Source organism: Malaya genurostris, chromosome 2 (assembly GCF_030247185.1).
Source record: "Malaya genurostris strain Urasoe2022 chromosome 2, Malgen_1.1, whole genome shotgun sequence".
Lineage (NCBI taxonomy): Eukaryota > Metazoa > Arthropoda > Insecta > Diptera > Culicidae > Malaya > Malaya genurostris.
In genome coordinates this window covers 74,672,079-74,692,236 of record NC_080571.1, presented here as the reverse complement: position 1 = coordinate 74,692,236, position 20,158 = coordinate 74,672,079, and the positions used below count along the sequence as shown (strand labels likewise).

The 20,158-nt window shown below is 35.7% G+C and overlaps 1 protein-coding gene across 4 annotated transcripts in view; it reads left to right on the top strand.

Annotated features, from left to right (window-relative positions):
• Positions 1 to 20,158, top strand: part of LOC131431882 (nucleoprotein TPR) — a 408,135-nt gene that overhangs the window by 13,575 nt on the left and 374,402 nt on the right. For all 4 annotated transcript variants that reach the window (XR_009229752.1, XR_009229753.1, XR_009229751.1 and 1 more), the window contains exons 2-3: positions 12,631 to 13,507; positions 13,573 to 13,837. Coding sequence is in view for 1 of the 4 variants with exons in the window: in XM_058597827.1 (XP_058453810.1) it covers positions 12,807 to 13,507; positions 13,573 to 13,837 (966 nt within the window). In the remaining 3 variants the exon portion in view is untranslated. The remainder of the gene's footprint in view (positions 1 to 12,630; positions 13,508 to 13,572; positions 13,838 to 20,158) is intronic.

The following is a 20,158-nucleotide window of genomic DNA, read 5'->3' as shown; positions in this document are numbered from 1 at the left end:
TAAAATTCCCAGAATGGACGCTTGTCGTTCTGGGAAACAACAACAATCTATGCCTCCAGTGACGGTGATGATTTCCGACTTCAAAGCATTCCGTACTGAGCTTTCTACTTTTCTCACGGAAGTAAAAGTCTAATTTCAAATCGGACGAAGAGGAGAATGTCGAGTTTTGGTTGATGGATTGGAAAATTATGAACGTCTTATCCGATATATGTCCGAGAAACTTCATAAATTTTATTCATATGATATAAAATCAGACAGACCCTTCAAGGCTGTCTTGAAAGGCTTATCAATTGATCAAAGTACTGAATAAATTAAAAATAAACTAAAAGAATTGCTTGGTTTTGCTCCTTCTCAAGTAATACTTATGAAAAAAGAGTGAATGGTACTTCTAAACCACGCTCTGGAATTTCCCATGGACTTTACCTAATACACTTCAATCGAAGTGATGTAAACAATTTCAAAACTTTAGAAAAAGTACGTTTCATTTTCCACATTAAAATTCATTGGGAACATTATGAACGGCATAATGGTATTGCAAACATAACGGAAAGTCGTCGTTGCCAAGGCTTCGGCCATGGAACCAAAAATTGTCATATGGATATTGGTGTTTGAATTGTGGTAAATCGCATTCGAAAGACGTTTGTCCAATGAATGAAACCACTGATAAATTTTCATGTTCAAATTGCGATGGAAATCATAAATCCAATTATTTGAAATGTCCTGTCAAGGAAAAAACTTTAAACGCTCGTTCGCTTAGACAACAATTCAAGTCAACGACCTTAAATTTACAGAACATACCTGGAAATCAAAAAAAACCGTTACAAATGCCACGCCTAATTCTTCTAAGGCACTTATTTTTTCGAATTTTAAACAAAAAACAGGTATGCCTCCCATTCGTCTTCTAACGAAAACAATTTATTGACAGGAAAATCGACCTCGTCATCATATTCTTCTAATGACAGTTACGCTCTGGTAACAGGTAGACAACGACCACTTAATTCTTCTAATGTAAACAAACAAAAGCCAGGAACGCCTTCCAGTTCATCTTCTAACGAAAACAATTTATTAATAGGTCTCTAATCTACCTACCAATATTCCTTCAATGACATTCGCTTGTTTAAACGAAGTCGATTTAAGCGATAACGGAAATTTCAAATGTTTATTCGAATGAATTCGACTTCATCACTTTTTGAAGTATTTCAAGTTGGATGGCAATTTGCAAATAATATTATAATGAATTTAAAATTTAACAGTGATGTTAAATAATTATTTGAATATTTTAAATTGGAATGCTCGATCTTTAAAATCGAGTGAAGATGAATTCTATAATTTTCTCAAAGTTCACAAAATTCATATTGCCATTGTGACAGAAACTTTTCCTAAACCAAATGTCAAATTGAAAAGCAATTCACATTATGTGGTTCATCGATTTGACAGATTTACTGGAATGGGTGGTGGAGTTGCCATTTTTGTCCAACGGCAAATTAAACATCGAATTTTACCTTCTTTCAATACTAAAGTTATTGAAAGCTTGGGAATCGAAGTTGAAACCATTCATGGAATTTATTTCTTCGCTGGAGCATATTTGCCAATCCAATGCACCGGCGAACAATTAAATTTCTTAAAAGGCGATTTGCAAAAACTCGCAAAATATCGAATAGATTCAATTCCGTTGTTCGTTTTTTTTCATGAAAATTTTCGGTAATCAATAGAAATTACCGATATTTCGGTACATGAACTTCATTTTACAACAAATATGCAAATTTTCACCGGACGATCAGTTTTACGCAAGTTTTCATTGCAGAATTCTGTAAATAGATATACAATTCGTACGGTAAATCTGAATAGTCACCGAGTACGGTAAAAACCATACGGTCCGTATGCTAGATTAATCTTCCAATAACCGAACTTCTGTAAATACTGACTGTCGTGAAAACTAACTGTCAAACAGCTATTAAAATTTTCAGTAAGTGTCTTTTTATGAATCCAACGAAAAAATATCTTGAAAGGTTCGTCAAATGGAATGAGGTTCAAGTGCACAAGTTTTAAAACATTAGAACTACTCAAAGCTTTTTGTTTACTTATAGGCAGAAAATAATTTCATATCACTATGTCAACTTGCTGCCAATACATTTCGTTCGAGAGTTATTTCTGGTGAACTTGACGGGTTGTGCAATGCTTCGAAAGGCGCTCATAATTCCGGCCAACCAGAAAATTGAATTACCTTTTTTATATTTTTTTGTGAATAGTGCACCGTAGTCACGACTGGTTCGAATTTTCTTCACTCGTTTCTAAGAAAACTATCCAAATCCGAAAAACCATATCGTAAGCCTTCATGAAACAACATGAAATCCGATAATCTATTCAAATTCAAAATTTCAACCAAAAGTAAACAAACACAAAAAAATTACCGAAGTATTCATTAGATTTATTTTGTTTACAGTTTACGGTAGTTATTTGACAATTCAGCAATAACCGAACGATCGGTAATCAATTCAATTACCGAACTGATCACCGAACGTTCAGCTGTTGAAAATTCGGTGAAAAATTACCGAATTCTGCGAAATTTTCTAAGTGTGTAGGCAAAATAACCGTAATAGAAAAATACTTCATAATCAACTCTCAGCTGGTTACTTCACAGTTCTTCATCCCAGTAATCCGACTTGTTTCTCTTCCGTTAAAAATCCCTCTACAATTGATCTGGTTCTAACAGATCGAAGTCACATTTGTAGTGAACCGATTATACATGCTGACTTTGACTCAGATCATCTTCCTGTAACATTCAGACTTTCCAATGAAGCTTTAATTAATCCAATAAGTTCTATATTCAACTATCATAGAGCTAATTGGTTGGATTACAGATCTCACATTGAAAATCATGTGGATCATGAAACTATTTCAGAAAATTCTGCGGACATCGACACAGCAATTGATAATTTGAATCATTACATTATCGAAGCTAGAAATCTTTCAGTTCCCAAACTAAATTAAAATCTCCTATCATTGATGACAATCTTCAACTGCTCATTCGGTTGATGAATGTTCGTCGACGACAATATCAACGCTCTCGTGATCCTGCTATGAAAAACATAGTTAAGGATTTACGAAATAAAAATTGAACATAGATTTATTCTTTTGCAAAATGAAAATTTCGCTAAAGAAATTGAACAAATTGAACCATATTCTAAACCTTTCTGGAAACTTCCAAAGGTTCTTAAGAAACCTCTGAAACCAATTCCTGCTCTCAAGGAAGAAAATCAAATACTTCTTAATACAAATGGCGAATAAGCTCAAAATATTTTTTTCTGCAAAAGAACTATAATTTTAATGTTCTTTGGAATTTTTACTAAATGTAGCAAAAATGTGATATTAAAATTGACTACAGTGCGTTTGTTTATTTATTTGATTTGAAAATAAATGAAAAATAATTGTAAAATTACATCAGTTCTTAAATAAAAACTTTTAACCGTATATTAAAACCTAAATATACTCTTCAATTCATTAGTTCTGATTCAAGTTTCTCTCACTGGTATATAACATCCGTTGGCAACATGTTCACTAATGCGTTCAAACGAACTGTTTCCCTACATTATTATTAGCTAAATCGAGACAGACGTACGGGCGTATGTAAATAACTTTAGGAATGGAATTCTTTCTTTAGCCCTGAACTCAAGTTGTAGATGAAATCGCATGGTGTTTAATCGTGAAGGTGACTGGTGTACGATTTTAGAACTAAATACCATGCGTCTCCATTAGATGATAATTTGATGGAGATGCTAGGTTTTTTGAATGATTTATTTTTTTAGAGTCTGATGTTATACCCGTCCATATTTTTTAAAAATCTGAAAAAATACAGCGTAATGTACTCATAAATGATTTATTTTTGATGTAAAATCTAGAGTGGCACCAAAATTCGAAAATCGAAAATTTTGAATATTTTTTTCACATTAAATACATTTTGAAAAATTCTGAAAAAAATCAGAAAGATATCCCATAACTTCTAAAATATAAATAAATGAAAAAAATCACAAAGATATCCCATAACTCCTAAAATATTTTTATTTTTTAATTTTTTACTAAATAGGTTTTTGAATAGGTTCAGAATAACCACCCTAACTCCACAAATATGGCAGTTAAAATTTTGGGAAAATCATCTCCAGTACAAACCCTTTCAAATTAATTATTTCCGATATTTCATGTCCGAATTGTTTTAAAAAAAATAAAGATTAAGCATGTTTTCAGTACTAAGTTTATATGCAAATCGAAATTTTTGTTGTTTTTAAGAGTGTGAATAATTCTCTTTTGTTTTTATTCATCCCAGAATAAGCCGACAAAGATCGACGGTACCTTAATGGGTGACAGGCGAACCTTCGAAATAATAACGACCTGCACCTCCGATATGCCCAAACTCAATTCAATCGTCAACTAAAACTGCCTATCTACAAATCCCTGACACGTACGGACATTCCGATCAATGAAATTTATATCAATATGCTATCTGAAGGTTAATCGAAGAAGTCAATTCATTGAAAACGCAAATAACATCTTCAGAGAAGAAATAAAACTGTGCTGCTGGAGTGCACCAACTGTGCACTAAATTCCTCATGTCAGCGCAGACTAACAATAGCTTACTCTGCGTTCTTTTTCTTCTTTCGCCGCTACTGACCCGTAAGGCCACTCGAGCGGATTCTGCTGCATCTCGAATGATCACTGGATCACGCCAAAGCCAAAGCTGAGCTGGAAGTATAAGTGCCTTAACAATAATGGCAGGCAGATGCAATTTTTCAACTGCCCTCAAGGTATGCACAGAATTCGAAACAAATTGGTGATTATCGTGATGAATGCATTCGTACAAACTTGACAGCGCGGGATTTCGCCCGTGTGACCTTAGCGACAAAATGCGGACTGTTTTGTTCCATCTGCCGGCTCGGTAGGTCAACCAAACACGGGATGGTGAAATTTATCAGACATTCTTCACAATTAATGCTTCTTGTGATTGGATGCTCTTGGTAAAACCGTAAAATGCGATTGAGGCAATAAAACCATTTTTACGTCAAGGTTAAAATCACTGCATACTTTGTGCTAGACTAGGCACAAAACATCGTATTTTATAGTCAAAACATAGGCTCATTCACATCGGAAAAAGTACACCGCAAAAGTCTAGAGTATTTATTTGCTTGTATTTCGAAAATGATGTATCCGCCGTCGTTTTCCCGTGTTACAGTTGAAGTGAAAGAAAGCAATGTCCCATGCCAAGGTCGCAGACACTTTCTCATAGACTAACTTCCGTTGTTTGTAGGAACGTTGTTCAAATTATCGACCAATCCATCCTTTGGCAACTAGAAGAGAAAGTGGAAATGGCGATATGCTTGAATCAACTTCACCCCTACTACTACTACTACCACCACCGACATCCGGACAGTGTGTGTTTAGTCGGTTACTAAAAATATCTCCGATTAGATCATCTGGATCGGTCGGATATACGCGTTGCAATTCCATTTCTCGTAGCAAAAATATGATTTACGTGATTTACGCCCCTCGGGCCGGGTCATTCGTTTCACTGGTAATGACTAACCGAATTATTTCGCAGTAGTTTGTGGTAAAAAACGTTCCTCCAATGATGATGAATCTCGTCACCGCGCATCAACTGTTTGTTGATGTTTCGGATGTCAACTTTTACCGACTTCAAAAAAAATATGTTGCAAAGTGTCGTCGGTGTCACCGTAATTGATGAACGGCTATGTCATCTCGTGAGTCCACGGTTATGTAATTTATTCAATCATGCGTAGGACTGCGATACTATGTTTTCAAAACAATTTGTAGATCAAATTCGAACAAATCATTTTTAGAAAAAAAAAAAACATATTTCAAATAATTAGTATTTTTTTAATTTTGCATTTCGTCTTAGACTCATCAGTGCGTAGCAGTTTACGTTGAACTGCCAGCGCGTCCTAACGGCTCAACATAAACCGCTAAGTAGACGATCAGCCTATTCAAAGTATTGTCCGTCGCTAGCGACAACTTTCTCCCATCTTTCCGGCAATTTTCGGATCCCGGCTCGAAAAAACGAGTCTCTTGACGCTATCCATGAAGTAATCCATTTTTCCAACTCTTCGAAGAATTGAAAATGTTGATCTGCCAGTCCGTGTGCCATCGAACGAAATAGGTGGAAGTCACAGAAGGGGCGACATCTGGGGAATACGGCGGGTGAGGCAGGACTTCCCATTTCAGCGTTTCCAGGTACTTTTTGACCACTTTTGCGACGTGAAACCGGGCATTGTCGTGTTGGAGGATGACTTTGTTATGTCGCTCTTGATATTATGGCCGCTTTTCTTTTAGCGCGCGACTAAGGCGCATCAGTTGCGTTCGGTAGCGATCTCCTGTGATGGTTTCACCCGGTTTTAAGAGCTCGTAGTAAATTGTTGTTTATCTTTGAAGGTTTTTTATCTTCCACCACCATGTTTGTCTTCGACATCGAAATCACCATTTTTAAAACGTTGAAACCACTCCCGACACGTTCTTCACCGTAAGTTTAATCACCGTAAGTTCCTGAGAGAATTCGATGCGCTTCAGCTGCATTTTTTTCCGAATTTCAAGAGAAAAGTAAAACTTGCCGCAAATGGCGAGAATTGGGCACATAAACAGACATTTTCGAGCGTGAATAATACGAAAACAAGAACAACTGTCACTGAAACGGCGATGACAATTCGTTAGCCACTGTACACACTCACTTTAAAGGCATTATCATCTATGTATTTTGACCAGCCTCAGCCGGTACAGCCATCTATCGGAAAACGGCGGAAGCAAAGTTGTACACCTGATATATTTATGAGATCAACAGACTTCGGAACATTACCCAAAACAAAACAGATTGTTTAAAGCGTATAAAAACCTGCAATCTACACATCACATACATTTATGGAATCAGTTCTATTGAAAGTATTAAAAGAGTTATCCATTATTCAACAACCTCTTCAAAACACCATGGAAAATCTCCTACCGACTGTATTAAAATCGTTCCAGAAACACAAGTGGATTGAATGGAAATTGCATCATTCTGATGCCGGCTTTCTGTTGTAAACCCTCATAGATAATACTGTGTTCACAATGTAGGGTAGCGGTTCCAGTAGTCATCTCAGCTCCAGTAGTCGTATCATATACGAAAACCATTATTTAGAGGGAGATCTGTTGTTTTTGACAGATAGATTTACATTAAGGGTAAGATGAAAATGGAAGCATTCACTATGAGTTTCCGCGTCGCTTAAACTCTAGTATTGAAAAATTGTCAAACTATTTTTTCTGCGGTATTACTAGAACCGATACAAAGATATTGCATTCGATTTTATTACATTTTTTTTGATTCGTAAAAAAAGTTATTCGGAATTTACTTCGTAAAAATGCTTTGTGTGATGAATGTGGAAACCCTTAATCATACGGCTATTTTCGGAAAGGAGAGTAGGTGCTAGGAAAGGATGTTTGGGGTGGTTTCGAAATCCAAGACGGCGACTTTCGGTTTATTGATATTCCTAGAATAGCCTTACAATGTGAGTAATTTTGGAACGGATTTGATGAATACGTGCTGTATAACAATGTTTTGAGTTCGGTCGCTATCATGGAATTTGAAACGACATCAAACATCGTTTTCCGGCATCTGTTCATTAAAACCCATCCAAAAATACCCATATTGTAAGTGTTTTCAAGAAATATCGATAAACCGAAAGAAGCCATTTTGAATTACGGAACAATCTCAAACATTGATTTATTTTGCATTCAACCATCAAAACGATTCCAAAACTAAATTTTACGGATGTTACTAATCAAATCCGTTCCGAGAATACCTATATTGTAAGGGGTTTTCAAAGAATTTCGATATGCTGAATGTCGCCATATTGGAATTCGGAAGGAGCTCCAAAATCGTTTATTGGTATCCAATCAGTTCCGAAAATACCCTTTTTAAGGGTTTTCAAGAAATACCGATAAACCGGAGGTCGCTATCATGGGATTCGAAACGACATCGAACATCGTTTTCCGGCATCTGTTCATTAAACCCCTTCCAAAAATATAAGGTTTAGGTAAGGGTTTTCAAGGAATATCAATAAACCGAAAGTCGCCATCTTGTATTTCCAAAATACCAAATACATCATTTTCTGGAATCTACTATTTAAATATATTCAGTGGCGTCTCTTGCCCAAACCTACGGGCTGTGCACTGATTCTGTGGTTTGATATCAAATGTAACAGTTCGTTGCAAGTGATTGCTAAGGATTGACGAATGAATATTCGCTTGTGTTTTTCAATATAATGAGATAACGATATACTTGGGATTTATAAAGCTTATTTCGTATCATTAGTACCATAGAAAATTTCGTCGCTCTGCAAGTCGAGTAAATCTGTCAATAACTTCATCAGTAAAACCGCTTCGAAATTTTAACTAAGACAGCAATTTATTTTCATCTGCCATAAACATAAGCTACTGAAGCCTCTTCTGACGATGTTCATAGCAGCGCTGAGCTGAGTAATTTCTTTTCTTCTTGAATTTTTGCAATAAATCATGTGCACAGAAAAGACACTAACACAGTGACCAGAGATATCTGAAATTTCAAGTTGGATGTATATTTTGATTCGCAAGGCAAAGTGCTCGACTTCAGATCGCCACGTATTGACTTCGGCAATGCAATGATCGATCGACCTGATTTCATCGGTTAAATAGAGAATATGAAAAATAATTCAATGGGGATGGGGATGCAGTCAATAATTTCAATTTGACCGGTTGTGCAGTGCAAAAAATTAGCCGGAAATCGTTTTCATCTCTTTTTACGAAGTAGATTCGTAAAATAAAAGTTTACGTTATTTGGTAATTGATTCGTGAAACAGGTTTACGTAAAAAAGGGTAACGCCAAAAATGTGTTCGTAAACGGAGATTTTGGTGTAATGAGATGAACTATTGGTACCAGGACCCTATACAACCGACATACGCATTAAATAATATTCTGTTTTCTGGTAGATGAATATTTTCCTAATGAATACAAGAAATTCATGTCATGCGTTCAATCCTTCAAATAAAAAAACACCAATGCTCCTTGGGCACCACCAGGAAATTGTTCACGGCATGCCATTTTTCTATAATGGCGAGTTGCTAAATCCTACAAAAAATTAACGAAACAATTCTTTCAAGCTCAAAATTAGGCTCACGAATAAAACGTAGCAATTGTGTTGCTCGAGAAAGTGCAATCGACGATTTCACTCCTGCATATAAATACATGCATTAGATATAGAATGTCCCCGATGCAGAGCAATAAGATTTCCGAATCCTTTCACTATGTTGGTGACAGTGGATAGTGGAAAAGAAACATGGATGGTGCTGAACGATCTGCAGGTGAAAGAATGCACAGTTTATAAAACCATCAACCCCCGAGAGGATTCAGATATTTGACAAAAGCGACACCATTCTGCATTCCCGAAAGAATGCAGAACGATTCGCAGTATGTACGAGCAGAAGTAGATTCGGCACCCCATAAAGGATGCCAAACAATCTGCTGAAACCTGTTTAAGGAGCGGGTAGGGTCTAACACTTTTGAAAAATCATTTATTATTTTCGTTACATTTACTTATAGTAAAACATTTCAAGAATATTCTGTGAAATTTTCAGGCCTATTTGAACGAAACTCTGGATGTTATGGACCTATATCTATGCCTATCTCATTCTGCGAAGGAGCAAGAGCTCGGCGCACAGGCCAAAGATTTCTAGTTCGATTGACTTCAAAACTTGACAAAACATTCTTGAAACTTTTCATTATAATAAATTATACAAGAAAAAAATATGTTTTTTTGAAAATTAGACCCTACGGGCTCCCTGAAGTCATAAATTGTTTCAATTGATTTTATAGACAAAATGCTTTAAACGCGTTTTTCTCAAAAGTAGGTTTTGAAAGTCCGTGTCCATCGTCATTCAAAAACTACTGCACCAATTTTTTTTCAAATTTTACACTCACTTTCTGCATATATAAAACCAGACCCCAACGTTTTCCTTTCCGTTGTTTTTTACTTTGGGGAGGTTTAACAGCTACAAAATGGTGGATTTTTTCGAAAAAAAAAGTAGTTTTCACTTTGACCAACCACCAAAAATCAATCAAATTTTAAAATTTGAAAAAAATTTTACTTATGATTAGTCTGCGCTGAGATACAGTGGACACCGCAAATCATGATTTTTAAGAAGCGTTATCAAAAATACCTCTTCACCGACTTATTTTTCAATGTTTTTCCACGAAAAAATTACAAAATGTTGTTCAAATGATGCTTTTTATCATACATTTGAATTGATTTTGTTGAACGATAAATCTGGAAAAAAATCGCAAAAATGATGATTTTTTTCATCTTTTAGACACCCCCCACCTTAAGGTCAATACAGAAAGGATACATTCACTCCAGGAAGAACGATGAACCCTTCAGACTATAGCTCCTTATTACATTTGGTGAGAAACGATAGAATATCCTTTAATTTTAGCTCCGCATACACAGACTCAACCATGTATGGAGAACCAAAAACCCGGATACGTAGTTGCGTCAATGCGAGACAGTTACATATCAGATGATATGAAGTACCATAATAGCATTCACACAAATCACACGAATAATACTCAGCACGTAGACACTTTGACATTTTCAGATTCGAATCTGGCGAAAATGCTTTTGTCTGAGCGCATGCTTGCAAGCTGCGCCAGTTGCTGGCATGTTTGGATGCAGCCCAAGAACGAATCTTGTGCTTTATCCAACTTGTTGAAAGTGGTAAAGTTGGTTCAGGACCAACGAAATCATTCGTTGCACCAACTCTAGCCAACTCATCAGCCCATTCATATCCAGTAATACCAGAATAGCCGGGTACCAATAAGAAGTAAACAGCATTTGAAATGCTGAGGTCTTCAATTTGAGTTCGACATACGATCACTAGATTCGACCGTGAATCATTCGAACTGAGTGCTTTAAAACCTGCCTGACTGTCGGAACAAAAATATTCGTTTACCACAGATCCTCTGCTGAAGTGCCGATTGTATTTCACACAAAATTGCGTAGATTTCTGCTTCGAACACAGTACAGTATTTACCAAGTGAATGAGACTGCTCTAGCCTCATTTCCACGACAGTAGACACCAGCGCCAGCACGACCATTCCACAGAGAACCGTCCGTATAACAAACTATGTGTTCATCAAGTTGTCGTTCCAAATGTATTAAAATCCATTTCTCACGAAGAGGATAGCTCACATTGAATATTTTGAAAGGAAAACTGCATGTTAGAGTTAGGTCACTAGGAGCGAGTGAATACTCATCCCTGTAATAAATAGTTCACTTATTTCATCAATAGAGTCAACTGAAACAAATAATTTTAGCGTTAGTTTAGATCAGAACTTTGCTTCAAATCAAACAGATATCATTGTTGATGTTGAAGGGAGAAATTGGTTCAAAACAATCATATTCTAGCTTGAAATTAACATGAATCAAATTTACTAGTCTATCGACTGTTTTGTTAAAACACTAAACAAGCTCCATTTCTCTGTGTGTATGGAATAAATGCGATTGGAAGTTGAAATAGTTTGAAATTCACATAATTTCAAACAGTGTTGCTAACCAAAAAAACAAAAAAAAAAAACATTTACGTAAATTATCGAGGAATTCGAAAAAAAACACAGTTATTGTTGTTAAATTTAATTGGAGTAATATTTGATATGCATCACATAAATACATGGCTAATACAGTGTTTCCAACAAGAGCTGTAACTTTGAATAGCCCATTATTTCGGAAGATGTCGCTTTTGATACTGTAACTTTTTGACATTTGACAAGCAGGAACTATACTGAAAATGGAATGATACCGATCATAAACAACGTTGTGCCTTTGCAAATTGGGTGCTTGAAATGCATGAAAACGATCCGGAATTTTGGAAAACCCTAGATTTATTGTTGAAAAGTCTCTCCTTCCTTAAAGTTTGACAATTTGGTGCAGTTTATGGTCTGGCGAAGTCAAGGGACTTTACTTTTTCCAAAATGACAGGCAACAGTTAGGATGAATGGATTACACTATCGAAAAATGATTGATGATTTTTTAACGCCGGAATTGGATGCTTTTTATATGAACAACGCCTTCTTTCAACAAGACGGTGCTACGTGCTACACAAGCAACGAAACCTTCGATCGTTTACTGAAAAAATTTCAAGGTTTTCTTTTGAGGTCTCAGTCACGAATAATGGGTCCAAAATTCACACAAAACAGTGACATTTTTGGGATGCATTGGTAGCTCTTGCAATACTTCTGGCTGGTCTTCACTTCAGATGAGGCAATTTTGCTCCTTTCAACCAGGAATGAATTTGGTAGTTGAACACAATTTTTCGGTAATAAAATGGATCATCCACCACCTTTGCCATTCGTGAATTAACTATAGACCAAACGACGATTCATGATTAAATTATAAACAAAACTGAATAAGGTTGATAATGACACAAGACACAATTCACTCGTGATCAGTCAAAAACAGTGTTGCCAAAATGACACCAACTAAAAATCACCCTTTACAAATTAAATTTATACATTCTAATACATACATATTTGATACTTGTTTTTTTCTATATCTTTTTCCTCAGATTGAACCTGCAATCGAAACAAACGAACGAAAAACAGCAAAGTCAAATAATATTTCCCTGATCGGAGGAAATTCGAAGAAAAGCACAAAAACTCAAAACTACGGATCACAAGTGACTTGACTAACGTAAAATTAAAATTAAATGTTAAAATAAACCGATCGAAGCAAGCAGCAATAATGGCAGACAGTGAGCAGCATAAAAACAACATCGGGGGAACTACCGATAATGTACCAACCGCAAAGACGGACCGGAAAATAATCAACCGGTCCCGGTGTGCCAGACAGAGCGAAAGTGACAGTGAAAAAGTGACCTTGTATCTAAGTGCCCGAAAGGCCAGTGAATATCACAGCAAGCTGGCCAACAGTGTAGAATACGACCAGGCGGCTGTGTCAATTCGGAAGAGTACCAATCTAGTCAAATGTGACAGTGATAAAGAAGTCAATATGCTCAAACGAAAGAAAGTGCCATCGGTGAGTCAGCTGAGTGACGGTGAAGATCGGGGACCTACTTACGCGTCGGTGCTGAAACAGTCGGACGCCGAGAATATCCAGCCAACGCCTACGGCCAGTGTCAGTGCCGTGGGATTCTCCAGTAGCAAACGAATAAAGATAGATCTGCAAGGTGGCGAGGGCAAACTAATTGTCAGTAAACCACCCATTCCACCGAAACCAGATAGTGGCAGGTTAGCGCAGCAGCAACAACATCATCAACAACAACAGCAAGTGGGCGCGGGGAAGTCGAAGAAGCATGTGATCAGTGAGGCCCACAATGCGTTGACCGTGCAGAAGCTGCTTGCTCAGAATGAACAGATGCGGCTGGAAATAAATGAGCTGCGGCTCAGTTTGGCCACGGAACGAAATGCTGTGAGAGTTTTAAGGTAAAGTTTCAAGGAAATTAATACAAACTATCCCGATAGTAATGTTTATTTTTCTTTTTTCTAAGGGCTCAAAACGAATCCGATCTTCGGCGGTCGAAGACCGAGTGCAAAAAACTACAGGAAGCTCTCTCACATCAGAAGCGCAATGTCGCTCCGGCGGCTTCTTCGGCGGCCAAACGAACAAATCGAACGGCGGCTGGCGGTACCGCGGATGACGTACACGCTGGCCAAACGGTTTCGATTCACCAGCTGAATCTGGACATTCTCAAACTCAACCAGGAGCTTTCCGCTTTGCGTGAGACTAATAAGTTTTTGGAGGATAAAATACAAGTGAGTATGGCGTGCGAGGTTGCAGTGAAGGTTGCATGAAAGTTTGTGTCAGGTTCCGTGCAAGAACGCTAGGCTAGGCAAAACGAAATGTTTGCAAGCCGTAGTATGCATTTTATATGATCAGAAATTTTTATATTTGTGTAGGAAATTCTGAGTTCTCGTTAGTGTTGAATAACGCAAAAGAAAGGTTTGCAAAATATTTCAATCATTTTAAATTGCCACCTTCGGAGAATCGAAATGGTATGTGCTAAACCAATATGAGATTTTTACTGAGTATGATGAGAGAATAATACTATGTTCACACCTGCAGAAAATAACACGTTTTAACGATAATAATATAAAGTTAAAACCTAACTGTTCACACTTGTATTATGTTATACGCATGCCATATTGTTTGTTATTGAGTTTGTTTATAAACAAACAGAAAAATGTTTACGTCGCAAATATTAAGCACTTGTTAAGAAGATAAATTACTGTGGAACTTTACTGGGTTCCGGAATTCTCATAGAATAGTTTGTAGTACTTCGAAATAGGAAAATCTACAGTGAAAAAATTGATGATTGCATTCCCGGTTTCAAGAAGCATGGTTTTTCACAATGCCTCGGAAAAATTGGTAAAAATATTATGTCATTCGCTTCAATTTTTCCATTTCTTCACTCAGAAAGTTTTCTTCTACGTATTAAAAAGTCATTTTTGGCCATTTGTTGGAATTAAATGTTTATATCACGTTAGTTGTCAACGTTTCGAAGGGTATTTGCTTCGAAACTTTGGCCATTTACGTGAAATAAATATTTTTAGCAATAAATGATGTCTTTAAACAAAAAAATAAGCATGGTTGTACAAGTTTCTTGTTCTGGTTACTCTGATGGAATACTGTTTCGATAAAAGCTTGTCAATTGACATATTCGAACAATGACGGAAAATGCTAGCAGGGTTGTGCTTGACTGATCATTATGTCATGTTATTTTAGGAAAACATGTTTTAATGTGACGTTTCTGAATATGGAATAACACGGAAGAAAAACATGTTATTTCGCCAAAAACATGAAATCAGAGTTAAAACTCGTTTTAACTCGTAGTGTGAACGTGGTATAATTGTAGTTCTAATAATGCAAGATAATTCTCAATTTCGAGATACGAAACTGTATCAAACGGCGGCTTACTTCAAAATGGTTATCCGTTACAAATAATGAAAACATGATTCGAAGAAGTCAAAATATTTCGGAAATAATCGGGGAAATAAAACACAAGACATTCCATAAAAATAGTCGCAATAGTATTTTGCGAATACTCGACTTTTGATAAACGAATTGTGATAAAATTGGATACACTATCTTTGTTTCGGTTTCAAGAAGTAATACCATAGAAAAAATAGTTCGAAAATTGTGCAATAGTTCTGTTATAGCAACGCGAAAACTCGAAGCGAATGCACCTATTTTCATCTTACCATTAGAGCAACCTACCGAATACTCTAACTAATGTTTTTCCTCTATGACTAATGGAGTTGAGGTGAATGGGGGTTACCTTATATAACTCAATACGATACGAAAACTCGATTCGTTATAAACTCGATTTACTACAATTAAGTAGAATCGTTACTATCATTACTAATGTCATTTTCGCTTGAGAAAACTGAAACTGACGCAGGGCAGTTTCACCAAACAAACAATTTTCACGAAACTGTATTAGTTTCGCACTTAGCAGGGGGTTTGAGCAAACCTGATATAAAAACCAGGTTCGAGACTGACTCGATTTTCAGTTCAACAACGTTAAAACTAGGTTCGAAACTAGCTTCAAACAAACGGTTTGACAGCAGTTAGGGTCGAAACTGGGTTAGGGTTGGCATCAAGCGAAAACGACATAAGAAAACATCCGGTCAAAAACATCGATAGTGATAATTTGAAAAAAACTTTTATTTATTCTTTGTTTTTGAATCATTCCTATGCCGGGTTTAAAATCCTGGAAAAAATAAACCGAAAAATCTAGAAATTTCAGAGGTTTCTACTAAACCCAGAGAGATTTCTTAACTCGAATCAGGGAAAAAATGCCTTCAATGATATTTTTAGTTTATGTTTTTTTTAATTCCTAACGGCTTTGCTAATTTCTTGTTTTGTTTTGGTTCTCACTGTCAGACATATTTGATTAGTAGGGGTACGATCGTAATTCTTTGGTGTCAATTTTGACAGATAACTTTCAAACCCGTGCCATAAATTCATATAAAAATTAATAAAAATGTTTTGTGAAATCTTATACTCATTAAGATCACTCATGGAAATGCTACTAGTATACTGCATTTACGAAGTCGCTCTCAGTAGTAACACTCACTTAATAAGTCGTTTGTCGATAATCGATTTTATTCAACAATGTAATCTCTTTCAAGAACAATTCAAACATACCAACACTTTTCTAATTTCTCAATGCCGTGCTTGTAAAAAGATTTGTCTGTTTCCTCACATTCAGCAATTGCTTCTTTATTTATGTTTAATCACTTACCGGCGAACATTATTTTGAGATCAGCGAAGAGCCAGTAGTCACTGTGGGCCAGATCTGGACTAAACGGTGGATTAGAAAGCAATTCGAGGTGTAATTCGTCGTTCAATTTAACCATCGTTACTATCGATTTGGTACATTGGCTTGGTGAAACAGTGTTTTTTCTTCGACATATAAGATCTTTTTTCATTAATTTTTGCATTCAAACGATTTAAAATCATTATGTAGTACTCGCTATAGATTGTTGCCTTTATTATATAGAAAGGCTATGCAATCACTGTGAAAACTGACTTCACAACCGAGGCCCGGATGGCCGAGTGTCATATACTATTTGACTCAGTTGGTCAAGATCTGTATGTGTGTATGTAAGTTTGTGTGCATGTGGCAAATAATGTCAATCAATTTTCTCAGAGATGGTTGAAATGATTTTCACAAACTCAGATTCGAATGGAAGGTCCCATAGACTGTTATTGAATTTATCCCGATCCATATTCCGGAATTACAGCGCGTAATTGAATTTTTTTTCTATTTCATGAGTATTTTGCTGGTAAATTCATCTAGTTTTCATATCATGTTAATATATAAACCTACTTTGGGACTACTAGTTCAAGATTGCCGGTTTCGGAAGCACCGATATTAGTGAAGAAAAATACGACAAAACGGAACTCACTTCGATTTCTCAGCAACGGTTTAACCGATTTTTACATATCTTGATTTAAATAAAAGCTCTCATTTTCCGGAAAGATAGTGAGAAATTTCATCCAGATCCGACTTCTTGTTCCGACATTATAGGGCAATGCGTGTCAAAACTTTCAAATCGTCATACAAAATGACGATGCAAAACCGGTACGCATTGGTACGTGCTGGTACGGAAGATGGAAACACCACCGCTTTGCGAACGAAGCACGTAAGTACTGAAGCCATAACCTCCCAAGCTGACTTTGAACGCTTCAGTGGTGGATCATCGGCTGCAGTCCAGTCAGATGATAATTGTTTTGATTCCAGAATGATCTGGTGGATCCATGTTTCATCCATTGTCTCATATCGACGCGAAGAATCTGATTCATTACTTATTCACATGGCCGAACAGTGCTCAGAATTGTCAACGCGATGTTGTTTTTAGGTAGAGTTTTTCATCAAGAATTGAGTTAACACGCGGAATTGTTTTAAATCCGTTGATTTGAAAAAGTTGCTTCACTTGAATTGCTATTATTTTTTCTGACTAATCGAAATGTCATGAAAATCTTCGCATCTCCCTTCGCCTCGGAAAATTTTTCTGAAGTTCGAGCGAATTATATATCTATTTTTATATTTATAGAAAAAGGTAAAAAGTGCGTTTTGTCGTTTACGTCACTTATACCATTATATATCCGGGATCAGAAATGATAGCCATTTTGTCTTCAAACCTGATTAATGACGTAGCGCTCAAATGAGCCTAGGTTTGTTAAAATCGGTTTAGCCATCTTTGAAAAAATTGAGCGGTAAAAAAATTAATGCGTTGTGTCGGTTACGTCACTTATATCATTATATCTTCGGAAAAAGAATTGACAACCGTTTGATCTTCGAACTTTATCAATGCTTATTAGTAGCATTCAAATGAGCCTATCAACGTCATGTAACCGTACCTTGTCTATGTTGCGCCAACTCTGGTTCAATCTTACTGATATAATTTTGATGTGCTAGAAATTTTTTTATTGTCTTATATTCATTGCAATTTTTTTTGACAAAATAGTACGCAAAACCCAATTTTCTACTCGATCTTATTTCTGAACTTTTATTGTAAAATTAAAATTTATAATTTTTTAACCACCAGTTGTTGATCGAATAGAAATATTCATAAATATTTGTTAGTGTAAACGGCTTTATCCTGAGATTTTATAAAATATCCCTATTCTGCCAAACTATTTTTAATCGTTCTAAACAATTACTTAATGTTACGAATGTTTAAGATAAAAATAGTTTTTAGTCGGGTTATTTTTTACTGAAGACATCGGAGAGGTGATCAACAATTTGTGATAGAATTTTTTGTAGTGTGAGATAACCACTCATAACTCGTAATTCAGATTTTAAATTCAGTTTGAGAATCCAGATTCTGAAACATAGTTTTGAATCTGAAGTTCTGGAGCTTCAGACCAGAACTGAGAACCAAAGTTCAGTTGTATTACCAAAATTCAGTTCCAAAATGCAGGACTAAAATTTGGTTCCAAAATTCGGTTTCACAAGTATAATTGAATTCAAAAACTAGATTCTGAAGGTTTTCAAACTATACTCCGGGTCTGTATTCTAGAACTGAATTTCGGAGATGAGCTCTGGATCCAATTTTAAAAACTGAATTCTATAAATAAAATTTTACTTCAGATCGGAATCCAGGTCCAAGGTTCAGCGCTAGAATTCAGATTTAAAATTTAAATGGCCTAAAATTCAGTTCCAGAACACAGGTTTAATGATCAACTCTACTATTCTGATCCATAATTTAGTTCCCAAGTTTAGGTTCAGAATTCAGTTCCAGAGTCTAACATCAAAATTAAGCTTCAGAATCCAGCTCCAAAATTCAGTTCTATCATTCGGCTTCAAAACTCAGTTCCTTAATTCCAGATCCAGAATTCTTTAAAAGCCAAGAAACTAAACCATCCATTTTATTTGTATTCACGGCATCCGGTTATGTCTCTGAAATTACCCACACGTCTTTTTCAAGTTTTATTTTGAACTAAAATTTTAAATCTTAATTTGTTGCTTATTTGATGAATGTCAATTTTCTAATGAATAAAATAGTTATTTAAATAATGAAATACGATTTTACAGATAAAAAGCAATAAGTTTATCTTCGTCCCAAAAGAAGCCGTTTTAAAGATGATCAAACATGTAATTCGAAGAACTAAGCTTATTAATGAATTACTCCGTTTCAATAAGTCTACACATATAAAAACAGTAATTTTGCATAAAACATATAACTGAAAACTTGGTTCAAATTTTCCTGAAGACTGAAAGCCGAAATTTTAAAACTATAATAATTACAACATTCGAAATTTAATAAAAAAAATTGAAATTTTTAATTTCATGCATAAATGTTTCGAAAACGGCGACTTCTTCGGAGATGGTCACTAAGTGGAAATTTATTTCTTTTCATCTTGTTGTTTACCTTTCTCATATATAAAATTTATGGAATCACTGTGAAAATCGACTTTTGAATCGAGGCCCGAAGGGCAGAGTGGCATATAGCATTCGACTCAATTCTTCAATTACGCAAAATGTCCGTGTGTATGTGTGTATTTAACGTTTTTATTAACTAACTTTTCTCGGAGTTGGCTAAACCGGTTTTCACAATCTTAGATTCAAATGAAAAGTCTTATGGTCTCATACAAAATTCCTGAATATTGTTTAAATCCGATATCCGGTTCCAGAACTACGGGCTAAAATGTGAAAAAATATGAAAATAAGTACAACATCATTTCTCGGAGATGGCAGAACCGATTTTCACAAAATTAGATTCAATTGAAAGATCTTGTGATCCTATACAAAATTCTTGAATTGAATTGACTTCCCGTTCCTGAATCATGGGGTAAAATGTGCAAAAAAAAAGAAAATATGTGTACTAATTTTTCTCAGAGATGGCTAAACTGATTTTCAAAAAATCAGATTCAAATGAAAGGTTTTATCGTTCCATAGAAAATTTCTGAATTTCGTTTTAATCCGACTTCCGGTTCCGGAATCCCACGGTGGTTAGTGTAAAAATTCCAATTTCAAATTACTCAATTTCTTTTCCTTATATTCAAAAGAATGGTTTTATGGTCTTATTCAAATCTTCTTAATTTCATCCTGTCTGACTTACGGT